A 25471-nucleotide genomic window follows, 5' to 3' on the forward strand; every position below is an offset into this window, starting at 1 on the left:
TATTCTTAGTTGGTGGTAAAGATTTGCCTAGCTAGTTACGAATAAAGTAGGTGTCCGCACGATTCATAATTTGAGTTGTGATAATGGGGCAATGCGCTAGCTAGTCAAGAAATCCATTGTCCACAAGATGCAAGCTCTAGAAATGAGGATGCTGAGATAGATATGCGGAGCATAATAGGAGCGATAAGATTAGAAATGAGGATATCGAAGATAAGGTGGGAGTAACCTGTGGTGGACAAGATAAGAAAAACAAGATTTAGATGATTTGTACATGTAAAGAGGAGGTGTGCACATGCCTAGTAAGGAGGTGCGAGATGTTGGATAATAGGTACGGGGAGAGGTATAGGTAGGTTAAAAAACTATTGGGGAGGGGGTGATTAGACATGACATGATACAACTTCAGATTACCGAGGACATGACCTTAGATAAAAGAGTGTGGAAGTCGCACATTAGGGTAAAAAGTTAGTAGGTATTGAAGTGGTGTCTTAATTTTCGAGGATCTAGTCTTGTTGGGGTTTACCATTGTACTAGTCGTATTTTTATAGTTTTTGCTTTTGATATCTATTATCATTTATTTTTTTCTGTTTCAGTTATCAAATTATGTGTTTTTTACTGTTTTATTTTTCTTTGTATTTGAATTTTTTGCATTTGTGTTTAAAGTCTTTTGGAAGTAATCTCTTTACCTCGACAAAGTAATGGTAAGTTGTGCGTATATTCTTTTTCTCCGTAGACTCTATTTGTGGAATTTCAGTGATATGTTATTGTTGTAAACATTTATTAAGTCATTAACCGTTTTAACTTTCACATTTATTTTGTAGCCACTACTTTCAATACTTTTCACATTATTAATATTACTTTTACATTTTATAAGTCAAATTAAAAAAAACATGATTCAAACACCATCAAAAAAAGGCAGGGAATAAAATAATTGACAGAAGAAGATATTGGGAAATGATGGGTCCCGGCAATGTTAATCACGGCGCATGTTAGTTGTCTCCACAATCATTACATCTCTACACTAAAGCAGTCCAAAATACAAAAAGCCCCATGCATTAAAAACCTTTCACTGCACCCTCTACTAACCTACGCACCCTCTACTATCCTACACACCCTCGCCTGTGTGCTTGTACTCTTCCCACTCCATTACTGACTACTGACATTAATGGATCTGTAAAAAGCTCTTCAGCTCTATACATCCTGTATATCTCTATAGCTGCTTCACCTATATGATTAATTTGAATACATAATGATTATTATATGCAAAAATTGATATATACATTAATTAATATTAAAAAAAAGAGTATATTTGCTGTTACATATCGGTTTTCGATCTTATGTCATATCAGAACTGTTCCGGTTGTATCGCCGATTCGATCTCCGATCGGTTGCTCTGCGTTGTATTTTCAGAGAAGGAGGAGAATCAGATCAGCGGTTGTTGTTCTCTGTGTCGTCGATTTTGTAGAGATCATCGTTTTTTTCCTTCTGCATTGATGGATTTGCGTTGTTTGAGATGAGTTGAGATTCTCTTTTTTTTCCCTTGAGTTTCTTCGTTTGGTTGAGATGAATCCACTGTGTTGCATTGCACCGGTGTCGATCGACCGTGATAAAGGCAATCCGGCGGTGGTAAAGTCACAAGCCGTGACTCAAAGTCAGTTAGGGTTTGATAACAATGTGGCTGTGAAACCGGTGAGTTTCAGCTCGAGACAGAGTTTTACAAATGCACAGGTGAATACGGATTCGGATTCGGGTTTGGTCCATGGAAATGAAGAAAATGGGAATGATTCGAAAGAATTTAAAGGAAGTGTCAGTGTAGCTGGAGTGTTGTATAAATGGGTGAACTATGGAAAAGGATGGCGTGCGAGATGGTTTGTGCTTGAAGATGGGGTGTTGTCATATTATAAGGTTCATGGACCGGATAAAATTGCTATGAGTCCAGGGAAAGAAAAGGGGTTAAAGGTTATCGGGGATGAATCTTGGAGGTATATGAGGAAGGCTAATGTGAACAACAATCGACTGAATGGATCTAACAAGTGGAAGGCATTTGGGAAAATACATTTAAAGGTTTGTTTATTTTTTAGTTTTGTCTTAACTGCAAGTTAGTTTGTGATATATGAGTAAGCTTTTTCCGTCATTAATGGAATGTAATCCGAAATAAAGTAGTTGAACAACTCATGCAATGCATCAATGAATTTGTTTAATGGATTGGGTTGACCATCTTAAAAATGCAAACTTCGATTTATCAGTCTGTAGACAGGAAATTAGTGTCAAAGAGTTTGGACATAGGACAAAAATATGCAGAAATGCACCAACAAGATAAAGATCAAGGAAATTTGCCTTAATTTCTGCTCCTGTTCCTAGGTATCCTAAGAGCAGAAGAAAAAAGTTTGTAAAATTCATTATGCATATGCCTCGTAGGAGATAACACGACATAATATGTTCCAACAATAGTGTATTGATTGAGAAAGTTAAATCTTTAACTGGATAAAATACATGCTCGATGAAGGAAAATGAGGGATGATTATCTTAAGAGGAACAGTCCTACAAGAAATGTCTTAAGGTTTTTTTTTTCTGAGGAAAGTAAATGCCTGCTTTCATTACTACCAGAGTATCTTCTTATCCAACATATGAGAAGTGAATAAATCATCTCAGATGACATCATGACAATGAATTACTTCACTGGTCGCTGATCTGCCGTATCTGTCCTGTTCCTCTAGTTTCTAAATATTCCGGTTCACTCTTCCATAGTTGACTCTTGTAATTTTCAATCATCCTTAATGCAACATAAATTACTATGTACAGATTCTGGAAGTATGCCTCTGTATCTGTTTCCTTACTTCTACTTGTGGTAGGCTGTGGTTATATATTCTGATCAACTAGCAAAATACAACATATCATACAGGTCTCCTCAGTTCGGGCAAGCAAGTCAGATGACAAAAGGCTTTCTATATTCACGGGAACAAAGACTCTCCATTTGCGATGTCAATCAAGAGAGGATAGGACCACATGGATTGAGGCTCTTGGGGTTGCTAAAGATCAGTTCCCCAGATTGTTGTCAAGTGGTGATTTTGCATCTTCAGAAGATTTTATTGTTTCAACAGAGAAGCTGCGATCAAGATTGGTGCAAGAAGGGATTGGTGAGGCAGTGATAAAAGATTGTGAGTCTATCATGCTACATGAGGTTGCTGAGCTACAAAATCAGATGAAGGGTCTTCAACTTAAGCAGATCATGCTTCTGGACACTCTAAGACAGTTGGAGGTAATTTAAACTTTTTAAAGCTTTTATATTAAGAGAAGGAGATGAAAGTTTTAATGTTGGTCTGTATTTTCTTTTTATGCTTGAAATTTCCTTTAGTGGATTACTTTTGTTATCATTTTGGCGTTTGTCTATTCTTTCTTTTCATGCCTCCTGTTTCTGGCAAGATTTTCTTAGTTTCTATTTTCAAGCCTAGACTTCCTGGGTTCAAGAAAACATAAGAATGTCTTTAGGATTCTGATCTAAAGGGTTTCCAGCAAAGGGAGTCCATGCCATTCTTGAATTCCTTGGTCAATAGGGTATCTCTTCACTATTATGCCCCTAAAATCAAAGTCTAAACTTGCCAGGAGAAGGTGGTTTGGTTGCTGTTTACTGAAAGGTATTGCAAAGCTCTCCAAGTTTGTTTGGCAAGTTTTTGTTCATCACTCCTCCGCTCAGCTTTTGAGACCACAAAGAAAATCCATGTGATTTAGGAGAGAAAGAAGTTCGGGGTTTATTTTAGCACCAAGTAAGAAAGATAAATCTACCTGTGAAACTGAGATTGTCCCTTGATGTATGGGCTTGTCAGCTATAGTCATGTTCTACTGATGTTTAATTCATTTCCTGCTGTCTTGTTATTACTCCGAGTTTCAATTGCTACTTAGTTTTCAGTTGACTTGGGATTCTTAATGTATTTACAACTTGAACATTAAAGTACTACTTTTTTTTTATCTCACTCTCTCTTGCAGACAGATAAAATTGAGCTGGAAACAACTGTTGTGGATGAAACAAAAGAACGAGATTCATGTTGTGGACAAGGTCGAAGATTTAGTGGTTGGTTCCTATCCTCCGACTCCTTTAATACACCTTAGAATCAGATATTTGTCCAATTTTTCTGTATATCAATAGTGTTGAACATTTTAAAGATCTGATATGGTATGTTCCAAATTGCTTTTGGTCTTGGAGAATGATTTATTTACATGGTTGGGAGCCTCCTGATGCATTACTGATTATTGATTATCCTATAACCTTTAAACTTGGGGAACATGAAGCACTTATGCGTATTGCATAGTCCAAAACTCTATGTAGTTCAATTTCAGTTAACATGCCATGTTACTGCAGGTCAACTTTTTGGGATCTGGAATAAATCAAAATGTATTCTTATTTTGTAACCAGGAAAATTGATGTTAAATTGGTCCCTCTTTTTAATTTTTAAAACAACAGAAGGTTGGTCTATTGAATGACACCCTATGCTTCCAACCTTGAGGTTGAGGTTTGAGTCACCAAGGGGGAAAAAGTGCGACAAACCGTCATTGGCCCCCCTGTGGGGCTGGGAGGGTAATATTATAAAACAAATGATTAATTAGTTTTCAGCTATTGTAAAACCTCCTGCTTGATCTCCTCATCCCTTCTTAGGTTTCACAATGGTAGTCACATTTCTTGGCTGTAAATTGGTAGATGTTTTCATTTGAAAATCAAGGGTCTTTAACTTTGTATGTTGCAGCTTATAGAAAACCATCTCAAAACTTAGACCTTGCTACAACTTGTAAGTTGTGTCCAAGTGAAAGAGTCTTTCTCTTGTTACAGCTGAGGATGGTTTCTACTACTCCCTCCGTCCTATTTTATGTTGGCACCCTTTGACTTCGCACGGTGTTTAAGAAAAAAAGGAAGACTTTTGAAATTTGTGGTCTAAAACAATCATTGGATATTTGTGTGGCTGGAATCATTTCATTAAGGGTAAAAGGGTAATTTTAAACTTAAATTGTTTCTAATTATAGTAAGGTGACATTCTTTTTGGGATGGACTGAAAAGGACAGGGTGCCACATAAAATGGGACAGAGGGAGTAGTTTATTGTTGAAGAGCAGTTAATAACTTTTTCCTGGACTTTCTTACATTTCCTTTCAACTAGATTGAAATTTTCACTTATTAGCTTATAAATAAGATTCAACAATTTATAATCTCTTTGTGAATGTTGCAGATTTTTATTCCATTATGTCTGAAGGTAGTGCTAGTGACTCTGACAATGAAAGCCGATATGGAGGAGATGCTGAAACAGATGAAGAAGATGGTGCATTTTTTGATACTAATGATTTTCTGTCTGCTGAATCTCTTAGAAGTGCTTCATATCGCAGTAGAGAGGGTACTGGAAATGCTTGTAGCTCATTAACCTCTGAGAATGAGACCTTTACTGGATGTACAAGTGAATTGGAGATGGAAGTAAAGACAGTCAGTTATCCCTATATCAAAAGAAGGGATAGTCTGCCAGAACCAAAGGAAAAAGAGAAGCCAGTTGGTTTGTGGTCAATAATCAAGGATAATATTGGGAAAGACCTGTCTGGTGTGTGTCTTCCTGTGTACTTCAATGAGCCACTATCTTCACTGCAGAAATGCTTTGAAGATTTGGAGTACTCACACCTGGTTGATCAGGCACTGGAGTGGGGAAAGCAGGTCACTCCTCAGCTCTCTCTCTCTCTCTGTTATTGCTTTTTATGATGGCTAGCTTTTTAAAAAATGCTTGTTTTGCTTTTCAGATGAGACTTCTGAATTAGTTTCCCACAATCTGTTTCAGTTGGTTATTTTCACTTGCCTTGCTATCTTATGGTTTACAATACTGTGCACAATAGGCTATCAGTTGAACCTTTTGATAAACTGTGTATGCTGTTAGCAGTGTTTGCTATCCAAGTGTAAAAAGTTTTGGATTTCGATGTGATTTTGGCTATTCCTTGAAGAAAATAGCTACAAGTATGCTAACTGCAGAGATCTTTTGAGTAGCAAGCTTATTATTGAGTTATTGACTCTTTTCCTGTAAAATATAGAGAAATTGATCCACTTTTCATATAAGTTGTTCTATAAGATCCTATTGGACTTGTAAAATGGAGAAAGATAATGTGTTTATACAGCATATCTTCACTCCTAACCTTGATGGTTCCAAATATTTGGTTGCCATCAGATATAGGAATTAGACACTATATGTGTCTGGTAACCACCTAGGAATTAAATATTCTGCGTGCTCCTTATTTGTTGCCATTTTCTATTTACTTTTTTAATTGGGAAGTCTTAAATAGTTTTTGTTGTGGCCCCCAGGGCTTAGTTCAAGTGGAAAAGGTTGGATGACTTGTGATCTCTGTCACAGATTCGAGCCCTGCACCATGCAAGCTAAGCATGGTAGTTTAAGTGGAGAAGAGTAGAGGGGCAGGCCCATTATCCCCTAGTATCGAAGGCTGCAGTTGGTCCTAAGGGTTGTCTTCTCATTCATAAAATATGTTTTCATTGTGAGTCATGGTATCACATTGCTACTGTCTTGAATTAGTGTTGTGAGTGCAGATGTTTTGAATTTTTGTATTTAAGTTCTCACATATATTTTGTCACTGAAATTGCTTGTATCGATAAACATGGTTACCAATGGTTTTGCGTAGACCACTTTTATCTTGCATCTTTAGTAAGTTTTAATATAAAGTAACTGAGCTTCATTATTTTCTGCAGGGAAATGATCTGATGAGAATTCTTAAGATTGCAGCTTTTGCTGTATCTGGTTATGCATCGACTCAGGGCAGGCAATGCAAACCTTTTAATCCTCTCCTTGGTGAAACCTACGAGGCAGATTATCCTGACAAGGGTCTACACTTCTTTTCTGAAAAAGTATTGACTTTTTTTTTGCGAAATGACTGTAGATTTGATCTATAAAAAGTTTCTCTCATACAACTCTTTTGCTTCTGTGACAAACTAGATGGCACATATCTCTGTTGCCTGTCCTTTTTTATATCTGATCTTGTGTGCATGAATTTCAGGTTAGTCATCACCCCATGGTTGTTGCCTGCCACTGTGAGGGCAAAGGGTGGAAATTCTGGGCAGATTCTAATCTCAAAGGGAAGTTTTGGGGACGTTCAATTCAGCTTGATCCTGTGGGGGTTCTAACCCTGCAATTTGAAGATGGTGAGACATTTCAATGGAGCAAGGTTACTACTTCTATTTACAACATAATAATTGGTAAAATCTATTGTGACCATTATGGCGCTATGCGGATCAAAGGCAGTGGTAAATATTCTTGCAAGCTCAAATTCAAGGAGCAGTCTATTATTGATCGAAATCCTCATCAGGTAATATTTATTACTAATATATCTATTCCTTGAGTGTTTGTGTGGAAAATAAACCTTATAATCTACCCACTCAGTAAATCCAAAAAAGTAGTCAGATATTCAATGTGTAGAAAGTAAAATACAGAACTTTCTACTCTTTTCAGATTATATTAAGAGCGTCATATGGATGAACTGGTATTTACCCGATCCTATTGGAAACAGTCATTTACTAAATAAATGCTGATGAACTGCTGCTCTTTTCTAACTGCTGCATATTTGGAAATCTTAGTTATTTTAAATCTTAAAAGTTAGTTTCGTTTAAATCGTGAAAAGTATGTAAACGTCCATTTCAATTTGAATGGAGGAGCATATGTTTCTACTTGCAACCAAATTAAAAGATTAACACCTATCTTCTGTGAAAAAAAAGGTTCATGGATTTGTGCAAGACAACAGGACAGGAGAAAAAGTGGCCATGTTATTGGGGAAGTGGGATGAAGCAATGTATTATGTGTTGGGAGATCCAACTACAAAGCCAAAGGGTTATGATCCCATGACTGAAGCCATATTGTTGTGGGAGAGGGACAAATCTACTCCCAAAACAAGATACAACCTCACACCTTTTGCAATATCTTTAAATGAATTGACACCTGGCTTAAGAGAGAAGCTTCCACCAACTGACTCAAGGCTGAGGCCTGATCAGCGCCACTTAGAGAATGGGGAGTATGAGCTGGCTAATGCAGAGAAGCTTAGACTTGAACAGTTGCAGAGACAGGTACTCATTCAGTTTTTTCCACTGTAGTTTGGGCCTGCACCGCTTTTATTGGTTTTTTTTGAAACATAAAAATGTGATGGAAAAAAAGGTGAACATGTTGGAAACCATTTAATTCAAAATGCAACTTTCCTCTAGCAAAAGCCTGCTTCTTTTATATATGTAGAAATAGATCATATGATGGTCTTTTGTGTCTAAATGCCATATATGTTCACGATATTGATATTTATTTGCTTTGGATCTAACTTGAAAGTTGAGATATTATTGATGCACTGTTTGCTATCTGTTTTCTTACTGTCTTTAATAAGAGCTGTGCAGAGAACCCACACCCAAGGGTGTGACCTAGTGGTCAATGAAGTGGGAGGAGATCATATTTCATGTTCAAATCCCAGCAAAGGAAAAAACACCTTCATAAGATCCTAAGCCTTGGTGGCAGAGCTACCTGGTGCTTGTGCTTGGTGGGAGGTGGCAAGCACTTGGTGGAATATCCGAGTTGCGTGAAAGCTGGTCGAAGACCATAAACATAAAAAATGAAAAAAGGAGCTGTGCAAAGAACCACAGTGCAATAGGTGATAACTTCTGTTATTTCAAATGGCTATGAAAGCAGCTGGAAATCCAAGTGGAATTGAAGGGACTTTGAAGCCCCATAACCTACATCTGGGATGGCAACAACAAAGGTTTTGAGGATGGTGATACCAAATTTGTCAGAAAAATTGTCCACATGCAATCACTTTTCCCTTGGGCGGGAGTGGGGAAAAGAGGAACAGAGGGAGACACAATTAGAGACAAGATTCTACAACTTTGGCAGCTTTTTTTAAGAGTTTGCTAAACATAATGCATATCAACTGCACTACATTATATTCTTCCTATTTGCTTCTGTTGACCATGATCATGACGCTTTTGTTTTGGTTATCCTACCTTATTACATTAGTTTCTGCAACCTGTTGATTTCATCTTTAAGGACATGGTGCTTCTAAAGTTCACTGATTAACCAAGTTATAACTACTGCTGCAGGCAAGGAAACTACAGGAGAGGGGTTGGAGACCAAGATGGTTTTGCAAGGATGAGGATGGTTGTTATCGCTATGTGGGTGGATATTGGGAAACAAAGGAAAAACACAACTGGGAGGGTATCTCTGATATATTTGGGCACACAAGTGATCCTTCTCCAGTAATCGAAGAGTAATAATTGCCTGTTAAGCCTGGTCTTCATTTCTTATTGAGGTATATGTTACATGGATTTTCTAGCTCAATTAGGTTTCTGAGTTTTGACATTTCCTTTCACGATGATACTGTCCATTTTAATGTGTATAATAGTTCTCTCGATGGTGCTTGGTCTCATATCAGTTCAGCTAGACATTTTATTAAAGGAAAGTTTGGGAATCATTAAACTGGGACTTGGAACTATTCTTAATTGTGACGGTTCAAAGTAATTGTTTTTCCCAAAAAATGAAGGAAGTTATATCTAGTTTACTCTCAAAGCTCGATTCAGTAAAGACCACAGGGGTGTGCACACTTTGGTAAATATCAAATTATCATACTGAAACTGAAATTTTCGATACCACAATTTTGATATTACGGTATTTGCTGTACATTTTGAAATCTTGATATTCGGTGCAATATTCAATGTTTGTAGAAAAAGTATTGAATAATGTAACGAAGTATTTAGTTGCATACAATATATATATATATATATATATATATATATATATATATATGTCAGTACAAAATTATATATCACGTCTCATTAATTGCCATTTTGTATCTCACAGTGGATTGACTAATATTAAGACTTTGGAACTTTGACTAGCGTATTTTGATTGAAATGTCTTGTTTTGTTTAATTGAGTAATGATATGAATTACTAGTATTTATTTTTTTGAATATTTTCATGTGAAACAGTGTTAGTAAATATAATTAAGACCTTTTTTTTTCCAAAATCGAAGTCATAATTCTTTATTATATAAGTATATATACTTTAAGTTGAAGTCAAACAAACTATGGTTATTGATTTACCATATCGTACCAAAAATTGAACTTAAAAATATCAAATCATACCAAATTAATTTGATATGATAATGAGGTTGTGTATTTAGAAATTGAAAATCAAAATTATTAAACCAAATATTTTAATATGGTTCTATACATACCATGTTCACCCCTAGATAGACTAGCTAATATGAAGCCTTAATATAAGCAAAATTAGGAGTGTCAAATATGACTCCGAAATTAATGATCTGTCCAATTGCCCAACTTCAATAATCTTACCACGAACAGGAGTTTTTCCATTGTAAATTCGTACGGAGCATCCAGCAAGTGAACCAGATTTTCATAATCTGGTTCTCAGTTGTCATTATCAAAACCTTCTTGAATGGTGTAAAGAAATTCCCCGTTTTTGATGATGACAAACCTTGTACCTTTTGCACCTGCACATATGTTAAGTACAAAAACCAACTTCCCCCTTTTGAATCTCAAAAAGAAGAGTACGTGAGAAAGGCATAAGAAAATAATGTGAATATACTGAATCAGAGCCATAAATGGAAACACGAGCACCTGTGTGAGGAAACACAAAATGCTCACAATCTGAGGATATTAGCCATCCAAACAATGGTAGATAGCAAAAAAGAGAACACAAAGCAACAGAGTCATAGCACATTGGAAGATAGCACATCATTTAAGCCCAGAAGGACACCAACATACAGAGAAAAACCAACAGAAATATAGTTTTCACAACCCAACAAGGGTAGAACGAACAGGCTGGAGGAGTAGATGAGGAAGGAGAGGTAGCGATAAGGAGAAGCATCTTGTCCATACGAGCATTGTTTTCCTGTTGTTGCCTAATCAGTTGGTCCTTTAGAGCAACCACTTCCCTTTGTGCATCAGCAAGGTCAGCCCTCAGAGTGTTCACCTCAGATTGCAGAGCATTGTTCTGTTCTTGAGCAGCATTGAGAGAGGCCATCAGCTGGGCAACTAGACCAGCCACCCTTGGACTAGGTTGTCACGATCCAACCTCATGGGCTGCGACTGGGGTCCGATCTGGATTCTCGTATACGTAACTTTCAAATATAACCAAATTGAACTATGGGTAATGTGATAAAATCCCCAATGGGTTAAAACTTTTTCATGTTCATGTAGCCTCCTTCATTCATATCGTATCATGGAAGAGAATGCAAGTCGATAAGGCTGTCATAACGTAAAAATATTTACAACGTGCTGTATAGGCACAATCGAAATAAACTCACGAACAACCCACACATACATGTCTACAAACCTCTAAGAATAGTACGGTAATATATGGCGAGACAGGGCCCCCACCGTACCCCTGAATAAACAAATACATATATACATCGGAGGACCAGTACAAAAAAACTAGGCTCCGGAATAGTAGAGCACCTCCAATCATAGGTGAGCGGAAATCTTGAGCAGGCGAATCTCTGAAATGAACGTTTGTACCTGCGGGGATGAAATGCAGTCCCCCCAAAAAAGGGGGGTCAGTACGATACATGTACTGAGTAAATAAGCATAACATAACTGAGATAACAATTGAAACAGGGATGCAGGAAACAAAGTATAGCATTTAGTAGGGTACTGTACCTACACCTCACAAAATAAAGTCCTGTAGACCATTATCACGTACCGTATCCGGCCCGCTCGGGAACTCGGTGTTACAAACACATCATCTATCATGATAGGCATATATATGCTATTAGCGCTGTGGAATGTACAACCCTATCCATGTACATAGCAAGCACATGCCGAGGAACGACGGCCAGATCCACATATCGTGTAATAATACCGAGGAACGATGACCCAATCCATATATCGTATGATAATGCTGAGGTACGATGGCCCGATCCATATATCGTATGATAATATCGAGGTACGATGGCCCGATCCATATATCGTATGATAATGCCGAGGTACGACGACCCGATCCATATATCGTATGATAATGCCGAGGTATGACGGCCCGATCCTTATACATGCATATCATATAATAATACCGATGAACGACGGCCCGATCCACATATCACACAACAATGCATATACGTGCATGTAAGACTTCGTAACACATCAGACATCCCCAAACATTATCATAAATATGCCTAAGAAACCCCAGATTTAGGAATTTACACACCCAATCACTATTCAGCCTATAGAAGGCTCGAGGGTCGTAGTTTAACTACTTCATGGTCCTTATCATTTAAAAGTGAGTCCAAGTCATGAGTCACATCCAGAACCTGTAAATGGAATTATCTCTAACTCATATCATATATCACTTTACTTACCTTAACTATTTCAAGAGAAGGAAGGAATAGGCTTCATGTGTACTACTTTTAGTCATGTAGAAGACTTACAAGTCTATAACTCAACTATCGCACGAGTTCTAATATCAAAAAGTGAATAAGAGCCTTAACTCACACTTAGAGTTTTAAGAATGGAATAACTTCAACTTCATATACGTAATACTTACATCTAAGTCATGCCAAAAGAGAGGAAGAATAACTTTACATACACTACTTTTCAGCATATAAAAGAGTTGAGGAATGAGAGCTTAACTATTTTAAGAGTCTTTAACATTCAGAAGTGAACACGAATTATGAATCCTGAATCAGGTTTAGAGCTCATGAATAGAATTTCCCCAGGTGTCATACACATATCATTTGCCACTAAAATCTAAGACATGCCCAAAAGAAAAGAAGGATAGCTCTACATACCTCGTATGGACTTCTCTTAATCATGTCTACGTCGTCGTCCTACGAACCTATTTAACATGGAACAAATGCGAGTATCAAAAACCTTAAATTTTCAGTGCCCTCAGTTTCACCTTAGCATTCATGGAACCTATTTCCTTATTCGTCTCCTCGACTAGTTCTTTAATTTGTTAAGGCGTTAACGAAAATCGGGCAGCACCTCCCCTATAAAGAGCCCTATCCAAATTTCCAATTACATCCCTAATCACTAAATCCAACCAACAACAACACCCTGCAGCATATAAATATAAAATATGGCGACATCACGCAACACAAGCTCCAAACAACTTGCTGAAAATTACGACACCAAAATAGGGTTTCTAGTCTTTATTTCGCAAAGCCTTTATTTATACAAAATGAGGAGTTGTGTGGCTGTTACCAGAAGCACCCACACCCCTTTAAGAAAATATTTAGGCCTGCAACAAACCCCCCCCCCACACCTGCAGCAGTACACCACAAGCACAACACTTTACTTCGACGACAATTCAACTATAACGATTCCAATTTAGTTTGTTTCGAACGTCAAGCGTTTCTATGATGTTTTCACATTTATAGCCACTTAAAAAACATATAATACACTTCATAACAACACCATAAACCATAATTTGAAGGGAAAGGTCTCACCTTACCCGAAATTGGCCAAAGCTTGCCAAAGCTGGATCTCGGAAACTTATTGGTATGCTTAATTGGGGTGGACTGTTTGTGCCCCTATTCCGCTGCCCCAAATTGGAATTTTATGTTATAAAACACCATTACATAACTGTGGGATACCTTAAATAATTAATTTACAGAGCAAAACGCCGAGTCTTACCTTGGCAGCCCCAACCCGTAGCTCCTTTTCTTGCCCTCCAACGTTTTCCTCTTCTTCTTTCACACTTTCTCTTGTTTGTTCTAAGTGTAAAGCTAAAGGTATGGTTCCATAGGCATCATAAAATATATATATACACCTTGACATATTTGAGGGACACCGTAGATAATTAATTCATGGAGAAGAATCGAAGAACTCACCTTTAATTCTTCAAAACCGTTGTTGCCTTGTTCTTTTTGGTGCTTCACGTTTTTCCTCTTCTTTGGCTAATGTTTTTGGATGGAAAATGAATTAAGAGTCAGCCAACATGTATATATACACCTCCTTAGGAGGTGACATGTGGCAGCCCCTTAGGGTGACATGTGGCAGCCTCCTAGGGTGCCACCTCGTCCAAGCTTCCAATCCAAAGCTGCCACGTGGCAGCGTGGGGTCCATACCAAGTAGGTGAGTCACCTCCTTGATTGTCACCTGCTTTCTTGTCACCTACTTGCTTTACTTTCGTAAGTTCAAAAACTAGTTTTTGCTTCCTTTCGTAGGTTCGTTATCTCGTCTCAGTTTAAGAGTCTATGCACTCCTTGCTACTTAAGCTCGACGTATACTCAAGTAGCTTAAGTGTGTAGCACTTCTAAGTTAGTAGCTTACGCAAGCAAGTCGAGTTCCACGATTTGTTAGTTGGCCTCTAACTCCTTTCAAATACTTATAACTCTATTTCCAACCTTCACTATCACGAGGCATCACATCCTCCATTCCTTAGAGTTATTTGGTAACGTGATAGATAATAGGGATAACATGGCGATTTTCAAGAAGCTTACGAACACGTTTCAAGGTACAGAAGTACGGGATATAACATCCTTCCCCCCTTGAGAACATTCGTCCTCGAATGTTAACTTGTCTTATAGGGTTTTAGGGAGATTTTGGGCATTCTCTATAACAATCGCCATCCGCTCCATTTAGGAGTTCAAATTACCCTTGGATATAGGGAACAAGTACGAGTATCTTTCCTCGATCTCTTTTTTGACTTCTCAGGTCATCCCCTCCCTTTGTTTTTGTTTTTCCACACTTCTTTGACGGAAGTCACATCCTCAGTTCGCAACCTTTTAATTTGCCAATCCAAGATGGCGATAAGTTTCTCCTTGTAGGATAACTCTTCCATTTCATAGACTTCATTTATGGGACATAGTTTCGGTGGATCACCAGTACATTTGTGAAGCATCCATATCTGATAGACTACGCATATGGTTTCCAAATCAGGTGGTAAGTTCAATTTACAAGTAACTTTGTCTATCTTACGAGCAACTTGATAAGTTCTAATATAGTTTGGGCTAAGTTTCCTTTTCTTGCCGAATCTTATTATTTCCTTTTCCTGTTCTAGGAGAATTTCGGCAGAGTTTCCTCTATATTTCGTAAGTATCCCAAAAACCTGCACGCAGGAAATACCAACAGTGCCTCACAGGGCCAACATATATATTCATCTCACATCACAGCCACACAGGGCTTTCAATATCACCTCATATCGCAGCCACACAGGGCTTTCAATATCAATAATAGTATAAAAATAATGGACTTACCTCGTATGTCCAACTTCGAACTACATCTGTTACACTTCCCTGTCTACTTTCCTTTCAGTTTTCAACTTTATATTTCAATCATACTTCAATACCATACCTGGCACATATCTTTCGTGCCTTGGCTTACCTGCGTGCTTGGTAACTTCCAATATCATCAATTACTTTCTTCTATTAATGCTGTCCTTCTGCTGAAATTAGAGGTTAGTATAAGGAATTTCACTTCTTATGACTCGGCTTTATTGCATAATCTTTAGATATAAACGAAGAGTAACACCCTAAATATCCCGTAGCCTCCTATTTGGAGATGTGGCATGCAACACACCAATAAACAAGACTCTACTAGACACGGTCTGCAGACAACCCAAGGATGAACTGCTCTGATACCACTTCTGTCATGACTCAACCCCATGGGCCGCGACTGGGGTCTGAATTGGACCCTCATATATGTAACTTTTAAATATAACCAAATTGAACTATGGATAATGTGATAAAACCCCCAAAATCCCCAATGGGTTAAAACTTTTTCATGTTCTTGTAGCCTCCTTCATTCATATCGTATCATGGAAGAGAATGCAAGCCGATAAGGATGCCATAACGTAAAAATATTTACAACATGTCGTATAGGCATAGCTGAAATAAACTCATGAACAACCCACACATACATGTCTATAGACCTCTAAGAATAGTATGGTAATATATGGCGGGATAGAGCCCCGACCGTACCCCTGAATAAACAAATACATATATACATCAGAGGACCAGCACAAAAAAACTAGGCTCCGGAATAGTAGAGCACCTCCAATCATAGGTGAGCGGAAATCTTGAGCTGGCGGATCTCTGAAATAAACGTCTGTACCTGCTGGCATGAAACCCAGCCCCCCGAAAAAAGGGGGATCAGTACGATACATGTACTGAGTATATAAGCATAACATAACTGAGATAACAATTGAAACAGGGATGCAGAAAACCAAGTATAGCATTTAATAGGGTACTGTACCTGCACCTCATAAAATAAAGTCCTGTAGACCATTATCACGTACCATATCCGGCCCGCTTAGGGACTCGGTGTTACAAACATATCATCTATCATGATAGGCATATATATGCTATTAGCGTTGTATAACGTACAACCCTATCCATATACATAGCAAGCACATGCCGAGGAACGACGGCCTAATCCACATATCATGTAATAATGCCGAGGAACGACGACCCAATCCATATATCGTATGGTAATGCCAAGGTACGATGGCTCGATCCATATATCGTATGATAATGCCTAGGTACGATGGCCCGATCCATATATCGTATGATAATGTCGAGGTACGACGACCCGATCCATATATCGTATAATAATGTCGAGGTATGACGGCCCAATCCGTATACATGCATATCATATAATAGTACCAAAGAACGACGACCTGATCCACATATCACACAACAATGCATATACGTGCATGTAAGACTTCGTAACACATCAAACATCCCCAACCATTATCATAAATATGCCTAAGAAACCCCAGATTTAGGAATTTACAAACCCAATCACTATTCAGCCTATAGAAGGCTCGAGGGTCGTAGTTTAACTACTTCATGGTCCTTATCATTTAAAAGTGAGTCCAAGTCATGAGTCACATCCAGAACCTGTAAATGGAATTATCTCTAACTCATATCATATATCACTTTACTTATCTTAACTATTTCAAGAGAAGGAAGGAATAGGCTTCACGTATACTACTTTTAGTCATGTAGAAGACTTACAAGTCCATAACTCAACTATCGCAGGAGTTCTAATATCGAGAAGTGAATAAGAGCCTTAACTCACACTCAGAGTTTTAAGAATGGAATAACTTCAACTTCATATACGTAATACTTACATCTAAGTTATGCCAAAAGAGAGGAAGAATAACTTTACATACACTACTTTTCAGTATATAAAAGAGTTGAGGAATGGGAGCTTAACTACTTTAAGAGTCTTTAACATTCAGAAGTGAACACGAATTATGAATCCTGAATCAGGTTTAGAGCTCATGAATAGAATTTCCCCAGGTGTCATACACATATCATTTCCCACTAAAATCTAAGACATGCCCAAAAGAAAAGAAGGATAGCTCTACATACCTCGTATGGACTTCTCTTAATCATGTCTACGTCGTCGTCCTACGAACCTATTTAACATGGAACAAATGCGAGTATCAAAAACCTTAAATTTTCAGTGCCCTCAGTTTCACCTTAGCATTCATGGAACCTATTTCCTTATTCGTCTCCTCGACTAGTTCTTTAATTTGTTAAGGCGTTAACGAAAATCGGGCAGCACCTCCCCTATAAAGAGCCCTATCCGAATTTCCAATTACATCCCTAATCACTAAATCCAACCAACAACAACACCCTGCAGCATATAAATATAAAACATGGCGACAGCACGCAACACAAGCTCCAAACAACTTGCTGAAAATTACGACACCAAAATAGGGTTTCTAGTCTTTATTTCGCAAAGCCTTTATTTATACAAAATGAGGAGTTGTGTGGCTGTTACCAGAAGCACCCACACCCCTTTAAGAAAAAATTTAGGCCTGCAACAACCCCCCCCCCACACCTGCAGCAGTACACCACAAGCACAACACTTTACTTCGACGACAATTCAACTATAGCGATTCCAATTTAGTTTGTTTCGAACGTCAAGCGTTTCTATGATGTTTTCACATTTATAGCCACTTAAAAAACATATAATACACTTCATAACAACACCATAAACCATAATTTGAAGGGAAAGGTCTCACCTTACCCGAAATTGGCCAAAGCTTGCCAAAGCTGGATCTCGAAAACTTATTGGTAAGCTTAATTGGGGTGGACTGTTTGTGCCCCTTTTCCGCTGCCCTAAATTGGAATTTTATGTTATAAAACACCATTACATAACTGTGGGATACCTTAAATAATTAATTTACAGAGCAAAACGCCGAGTCTTACCTTGGCAGCCCCAACCCGTAGCTCCTTTTCTTGCCCTCCAACGTTTTCCTCTTCTTCTTTCACACTTTCTCTTGTTTGTTCTAAGTGTAAAGCTAAAGGTATGGTTCCATAGGCATCATAAAATATATATATACACCTTGACATATTTGAGGGATACCGTAGATAATTAATTCATGGAGAAGAATCGAAGAACTCACCTTTAATTCTTCAAAACCGTTGCTGCCTTGTTCTTTTTGGTGCTTCACGTTTTTCCTCTTCTTTGGCTAATGTTTTTGGATGGAAAATGAATTAAGAGTCAGCCAACATGTATATATACACCTCCTTAGGAGGTGACATGTGGCAGCCCCCTAGGGTGACATGTGGCAGCCTACTAGGGTGCCACATCGTCCAAGCTTCCAATCCAAAGCTGCCACGTGGCAGCGTGGGGTCCATACCAAGTAGGTGAGTCACCTCCTTGATTGTCACCTGCTTTCTTGTCACCTACTTGCTTTACTTTCGTAAGTTCAAAAACTAGTTTTTGCTTCCTTTCGTAGGTTCGTTATCTCGTCTCAGTTTAAGAGTCTATGCACTCCTTGCTACTTAAGCTCGACGTATACTCAAGTAGCTTAAGTGTGTAGCACTTCTAAGTTAGTAGCTTACGCAAGCAAGTCGAGTTCCACGATTTGTTAGTTGGCCTCTAACTCCTTTCAAATACTTATAACTCTATTTCCAACCTTCACTATCACGAGGCATCACATCCTCCATTCCTTAGAGTTATTTGGTAACGTGATAGATAATAGGGATAACATGGCGATTTTCAAGAAGCTTACGAACACGTCTCAAGGTACAGAAGTACGGGATATAACATCCTTCCCCCCTTGAGAACATTCGTCCTCGAATGTTAACTTGTCTTATAGGGTTTTAGGGAGATTTTGGGCATTCTCTATAACAATCGCCATCCGCTCCATTTAGGAGTTCAAATTACCCTTGGATATAGGGAACAAGTACGAGTATCTTTCCTCGATCTCTTTTTCGACTTCTCAGGTCATCCCCTCCCTTTGTTTTTGTTTTTCCACACTTCTTTGACGGAAGTCACATCCTCAGTTCGCAACCTTTTAATTTGCCAATCCAAGATGGCGATAAGTTTCTCCTTGTAGGATAACTCTTCCATTTCATGGACTTCATTTATGGGACATAGTTTCGGTGGATCACCAGTACATTTGTGAAGCATCCATATCTGATAGACTAGGCGTATGGTTTCCAAATCAGGTGGTAAGTTCAATTTACAAGTAACTTTGTCTATCTTACGAGCAACTTGATAAGTTCTAATGTAGTTTGGGCTAAGTTTCCTTTTCTTGCCGAATCTTATTATTTCCTTTTCCTGTTCTAGGAGAATTTCGGCAGAGTTTCCTCTATATTTTATAAGTATCCCAAAAACCTGCACGCAGGAAATACCAACAGTGCCTCACAGGGCCAACATATATATTTATCTCACATCACAGCCACACAGGGCTTTCAATATCACCTCATATCGCAACCACACAGGGCTTTCAATATCAATAATAGTATAAAAATAATGGACTTACCTCGTATGTCCTACTTCGAACTACATCTGTTACACTTCCATGTCTACTTTCCTTTCAGTTTTCAACTTTATATTTCAATCATACTTCAATACCATACCTGGCACATATCTTTCGTGCCTTGGCTTACCTGCGTGCTTGGTAACTTCCAATATCATCAATTACTTTCTTCTATTAATGCTGTCCTTCTGCTGAAATTAGAGGTTAGTATAAGGAATTTCACTTCTTATGACTCGGCTTTATTGCATAATCTTTAGATATAAACGAAGAGTAACACCCTAAATATCCCGTAGCCTCCTATTTGGAGATGTGGCATGCAACACACCAATAAACAAGACTCTACTAGACACGGTCTGCAGACAACCCAAGGATGAACTGCTCTGATACCACTTCTGTCATGACTCAACCCCATGGGCCGCGACTGGGGTCTGAATTGGACCCTCATATATGTAACTTTTAAATATAACCAAATTGAACTATGGATAATGTGATAAAACCCCCAAAATCCCCAATGGGTTAAAACTTTTTCATGTTCTTGTAGCCTCCTTCATTCATATCGTATCATGGAAGAGAATGCAAGCCGATAAGGATGCCATAACGTAAAAATATTTACAACATGTCGTATAGGCATAGCTGAAATAAACTCATGAACAACCCACACATACATGTCTATAGACCTCTAAGAATAGTATGGTAATATATGGCGGGATAGAGCCCCGACCGTACCCCTGAATAAACAAATACATATATACATCAGAGGACCAGCACAAAAAAACTAGGCTCCGGAATAGTAGAGCACCTCCAATCATAGGTGAGCGGAAATCTTGAGCTGGCAGATCTCTGAAATAAACGTCTGTACCTGCTGGCATGAAACCCAGCCCCCCGAAAAAAGGGGGATCAGTACGATACATGTATTGAGTATATAAGCATAACATAACTGAGATAACAATTGAAACAGGGATGCAGAAAACCAAGTATAGCATTTAATAGGGTACTGTACCTGCACCTCATAAAATAAAGTCCTGTAGACCATTATCACGTACCATATCCGGCCCGCTTAGGGACTCGGTGTTACAAACATATCATCTATCATGATAGGCATATATATGCTATTAGCGTTGTATAACGTACAACCCTATCCATATACATAGCAAGCACATGCCGAGGAACGACGGCCTAATCCACATATCATGTAATAATGCCGAGGAACGACGACCCAATCCATATATCGTATGATAATGCCGAGGTACGATGGCTCGATCCATATATCGTATGATAATGCCTAGGTACGATGGCCCGATCCATATATCGTATGATAATGTCGAGGTACGACGGCCCGATCCATATATCGTATAATAATGTCGAGGTATGACGGCCCAATCCGTATACATGCATATCATATAATAATACCGAAGAACGACGACCTGATCCACATATCACACAACAATGCATATATGTGCATGTAAGACTTCGTAACACATCAAACATCCCCAACCATTATCATAAATATGCCTAAGAAACCCCAGATTTAGGAATTTACAAACCCAATCACTATTCAGACTATAGAAGGCTCGAGGGTCGTAGTTTAACTACTTCATGGTCCTTATCATTTAAAAGTGAGTCCAAGTCATGAGTCACATCCAGAACCTGTAAATGGAATTATCTCTAACTCATATCATATATCACTTTACTTATCTTAACTATTTCAAGAGAAGGAAGGAATAGGCTTCACGTATACTACTTTTAGTCATGTAGAAGACTTACAAGTCCATAACTCAACTATCGCAGGAGTTCTAATATCGAGAAGTGAATAAGAGCCTTAACTCACACTCAGAGTTTTAAGAATGGAATAACTTCAACTTCATATACGTAATACTTACATCTAAGTTATGCCAAAAGAGAGGAAGAATAACTTTACATACACTACTTTTCAGTATATAAAAGAGTTGAGGAGTGGGAGCTTAACTACTTTAAGAGTCTTTAACATTCAGAAGTGAACACGAATTATGAATCCTGAATCAGGTTTAGAGCTCATGAATAGAATTTCCCCAGGTGTCATACACATATCATTTGCCACTAAAATCCAAGACATGCCCAAAAGAAAAGAAGGATAGCTCTACATACCTCGTATGGACTTCTCTTAATCATGTCTACGTCGTCGTCCTACGAACCTATTTAACATGGAACAAATGCGAGTATCAAAAACCTTAAATTTTCAGTGCCCTCAGTTTCACCTTAGCATTCATGGAACCTATTTCCTTATTCGTCTCCTCGACTAGTTCTTTAATTTGTTAAGGCGATAACGAAAATCGGGCAGCACCTCCCCTATAAAAAGCCCTATCCGAATTTCCAATTACATCCCTAATCACTAAATCCAACCAACAACAACACCCTGCAGCATATAAATATAAAATATGGCGACATCACGCAACACAAGCTCCAAACAACTTGCTGAAAATTACGACACCAAAATAGGGTTTCTAGTCTTTATTTCGCAAAGCCTTTATTTATACAAAATGAAGAGTTGTGTGGCTGTTACCAGAAGCACCCACACCCCTTTAAGAAAATATTTAGTCCTGCAACAAACCCCCCCCCCCACACCTGCAGCAGTACACCACAAGCACAACACTTTTCTTCGACGATAATTCAACTATAGCGATTCCAATTTAGTTTGTTTCGAACGTCAAGCATTTTTATCATGTTTTCACATTTACAGACACTTAAACAACATATAATACACTTCATAACAACACCATAAACCATAATTTGAAGGGAAAGGTCTCACCTTACCCGAAATTGGCCAAAGCTTGCCAAAGCTGGATCTCGGAAACTTATTGGTATGCTTAATTAGGGTGGACTGTTTGTGCCCCTTTTCCGCTGCCCCAAATTGGAATTTTATGTTATAAAACACCATTAAATAACTGTGATATACCTTAAATAATTAATTTACAGAGCGAAACTCTGAGTCTTACCTTGGCAGCCCCAACCCGTAGCTCCTCTTCTTGCCCTCCAACGTTTTCCTCTTCTTCTTTCACACTTTCTCTTGTTTTTTTTCTAAATGTAAAGCTAAAGGTATAGTTCCATAGGCATTATAAAATATATATATACAACTTGACGTACTTGAGGGACACCGTAAATAATTAATTCATGGAGAAGAATCGAAGAACTCATCTTTAATTCTTCAAAACAGTGGCTGCCTTGTTCTTTTTTGGTTCTTCATGTTTTTCCTCTTCTTTGGCTAATGTTTTTGGATGGAAAATGAATTAAGAGTCAGCCAACATGTATATATACACCTCCTTAGGAGGTGACATGTGGCAGCCCCCTAGGGTGACATGTGGCATCCTTCTAGGGTGCCACCTCATCCAAGCTTCCAATCCAAAGCTGCCACGTGGCAGCGTGGGGTCCATCCCAAGTAGGTGAGTCACCTTCTTGATTGTCACCTACTTTTTTGTCACCTACTTGCTTTACTTTCGTAAGTTCGAAAACTAGTTTTTGCTCCCTTTCCTAGGTTCGTCATCTCGTTTCATTTTAAGAGTCTATGCACTCCTTTCTACTTAAGCTCGACGTATACTCAAGTAGCTTAATTTTGTAGCACTTCTAAGTTAGTATCTTATGCAAGCAAGTCGAGTTCCACGATTTGTTAGTTGGCCTCCAACTCCTTTCAAATACTTATAACTCTATTTCTAACCTTCACTATCACGGGGCATCACGTCCTCCCTTCCTTAGAGTTATTTGGTAACGTGATAGATAATAGGGATCACATGGCGATTTTCAAAAAGCTTATGAACACGTCTCAAGGTACAGAAGTACGGGATATAACATAGGTGCAGGAGCGGGAGTGGCAACTGGCAGGCAATCACACTCAGTGAGAGTGGTTTTATCAATCATGTCCTTCTTTGTGGCCCTACGTCCTTCACCTAGAGGCACATTGAAGGCCTAAAATACAAGAGTGAGCAGATTTCCATAGGCTAACTGGTGAGGACCAGGATTAGGATCAACCACCCTTGCCATATGAGAAATCATGATAACAAGCTAGTTTATGCGATCATCCAGATCAAGAGCATTTGGCCAACCCTATGTCCCTAAATGTGACTTCATGCCTTCTCTCCTCACGAGGAACGATCGCCTTGTGCACTAATTCAAACAACAACTTATGTAATGGTGTCATTTTACCCTTTATCACTTTCCTAGGCCAGACAGTAACCCTTCCTTGTGTGAACTTGGATGTGAGTATGCAATTTTCATCCTTAGTCCAAACATATTCAGCTAGCCCAATAGTAGGAATTTGCAAAATTTCTCTAAGTCAAAGTGAATCAAAAACAATCTCAACCCCATGAACCCTAGAACTAACACATATCTAAGACCACCAGACTGATATAGAACTCAACCACTTCAGACTCGTGAACAGTTAAAGGATTATCCACAGAGAGATATCGCCAACCCTAGAAGTTTAAACGTCTCATCAACTGTTAAACCATAGGAAACTCCCTAACCTCCGTATCAATACTCCTTCCCCAAAGAACAACTTTAGACCCAAAATACAACTCCTTTCCCATAGTAAATTGTTTTTTAGATTTTTGTTAGGCTTGACACTAGAAGTGGTGGGTTCATGGAGTACAGCCTCAGGGAGGTCATCAGAGCTGGAGTCAAGGTCAACAGGGGGAGATTCGGGATGTAAGGGAGACTTACCCCAAGTTCGTGGCCATTTGCGACTGGATTCAGTGGCTGCCTCCACATCAGCCTTTCTTTAGCTATGAGCGAACGGAGTATGGGGCCCAATCCTTTTAACCATAAAGTATTTCCTAGGTCTCTTGGATTTGTACCAGCAAAGCTGAGTTAAGGGAACATCATCATTCGAGGTGGAATAGGGCTGAGATAGTGGTCGATATAAAGAGGTTAGAGAATGGGGTATTGTACGACGTGTAGGAGACATATTGGAGGTTGCAATGGGAGAAAGAGGGATGGACAAAGAATTAGGGTTTTCAGGAGTTGGTAGAGATAGTGATGGGGTGAAGGGTTGAATGGTGGGAGGGTTGGATAAGGGATTAGGGTTTTCAGGAGGAGGCAATGAAGGTGACGGAGAAAACGGTTTCGGGGTGGTGTGTGGTAGAGGAAGAGATGGAGGAGTTTGAGCAGGGAAAGGCGGCGGCGTGTGTGTCGGGAATTTTGGGTAATCTTTCCCCTAAGCAGAGGCCACCGGTGATTCCCCCTGAGATGATGCGGGGTCCTCATTATCAGAGTAATCGACGAGGGTTGAAATGAGGGAAGGTATAGTGTGTGAAGGGGTCGGGTCTGGGTGGTTTGTCAATCGATAAGTTGGAACTGCCATGGATGTAGTTAAGGTATGGTGGTGGAGAAGAGAGTTTTGTGGGTAGGGTGGTTTAAGAGTGGTGGGAAATGATAATGATGGGATCTATAGGTGATGTGATGGGAACTGATAGTAGCCTGACAAGTGATTTAGAGGGTGAGGTAAGGGTTAAGATCCCGAGATCTGTGTAGGTTATTTAAAATTCAGAGAGAAAATATAAATTTCCCACTTATTTGAAATGGAGAGTACAGGTAAGGGGACCAGGTTCAGTTAGATATGTGAATCATGTATTTAAGAGGTGTCGCAGTAGTAAAGACTAGAAAGATGAGTGCATACCTATTAAGGGAAGGACTTGGTTCATATGTGCAGTCAATTTGTTTCTCCACCTTGTTATAGGAAACTAAGGGTAATATCATCAGACCTGAGCT

The 25471-nt window shown here is 38.8% G+C and overlaps 1 protein-coding gene across 1 annotated transcript; it reads left to right on the forward strand.

Moving 5' to 3' along the window:
- Positions 1 to 954: 954 nt before the first annotated feature.
- On the forward strand, positions 955 to 9545 carry LOC129880416 (oxysterol-binding protein-related protein 1D). The gene is made up of 8 exons (XM_055954442.1): positions 955 to 2061; positions 2900 to 3256; positions 3982 to 4066; positions 5212 to 5681; positions 6717 to 6872; positions 7022 to 7330; positions 7737 to 8081; positions 9093 to 9545. The coding sequence occupies exons 1-8, from the start codon at positions 1561 to 1563 to the stop codon at positions 9261 to 9263; spliced, it is 2394 nt and encodes a 797-aa protein (XP_055810417.1). The 5' UTR covers positions 955 to 1560; the 3' UTR covers positions 9264 to 9545.
- Positions 9546 to 25471: the final 15926 nt, after the last annotated feature.

The sequence above is a fragment of the Solanum dulcamara genome, chromosome 2 (assembly GCF_947179165.1).
Source record: "Solanum dulcamara chromosome 2, daSolDulc1.2, whole genome shotgun sequence".
Taxonomy (NCBI): domain Eukaryota; kingdom Viridiplantae; phylum Streptophyta; class Magnoliopsida; order Solanales; family Solanaceae; genus Solanum; species Solanum dulcamara.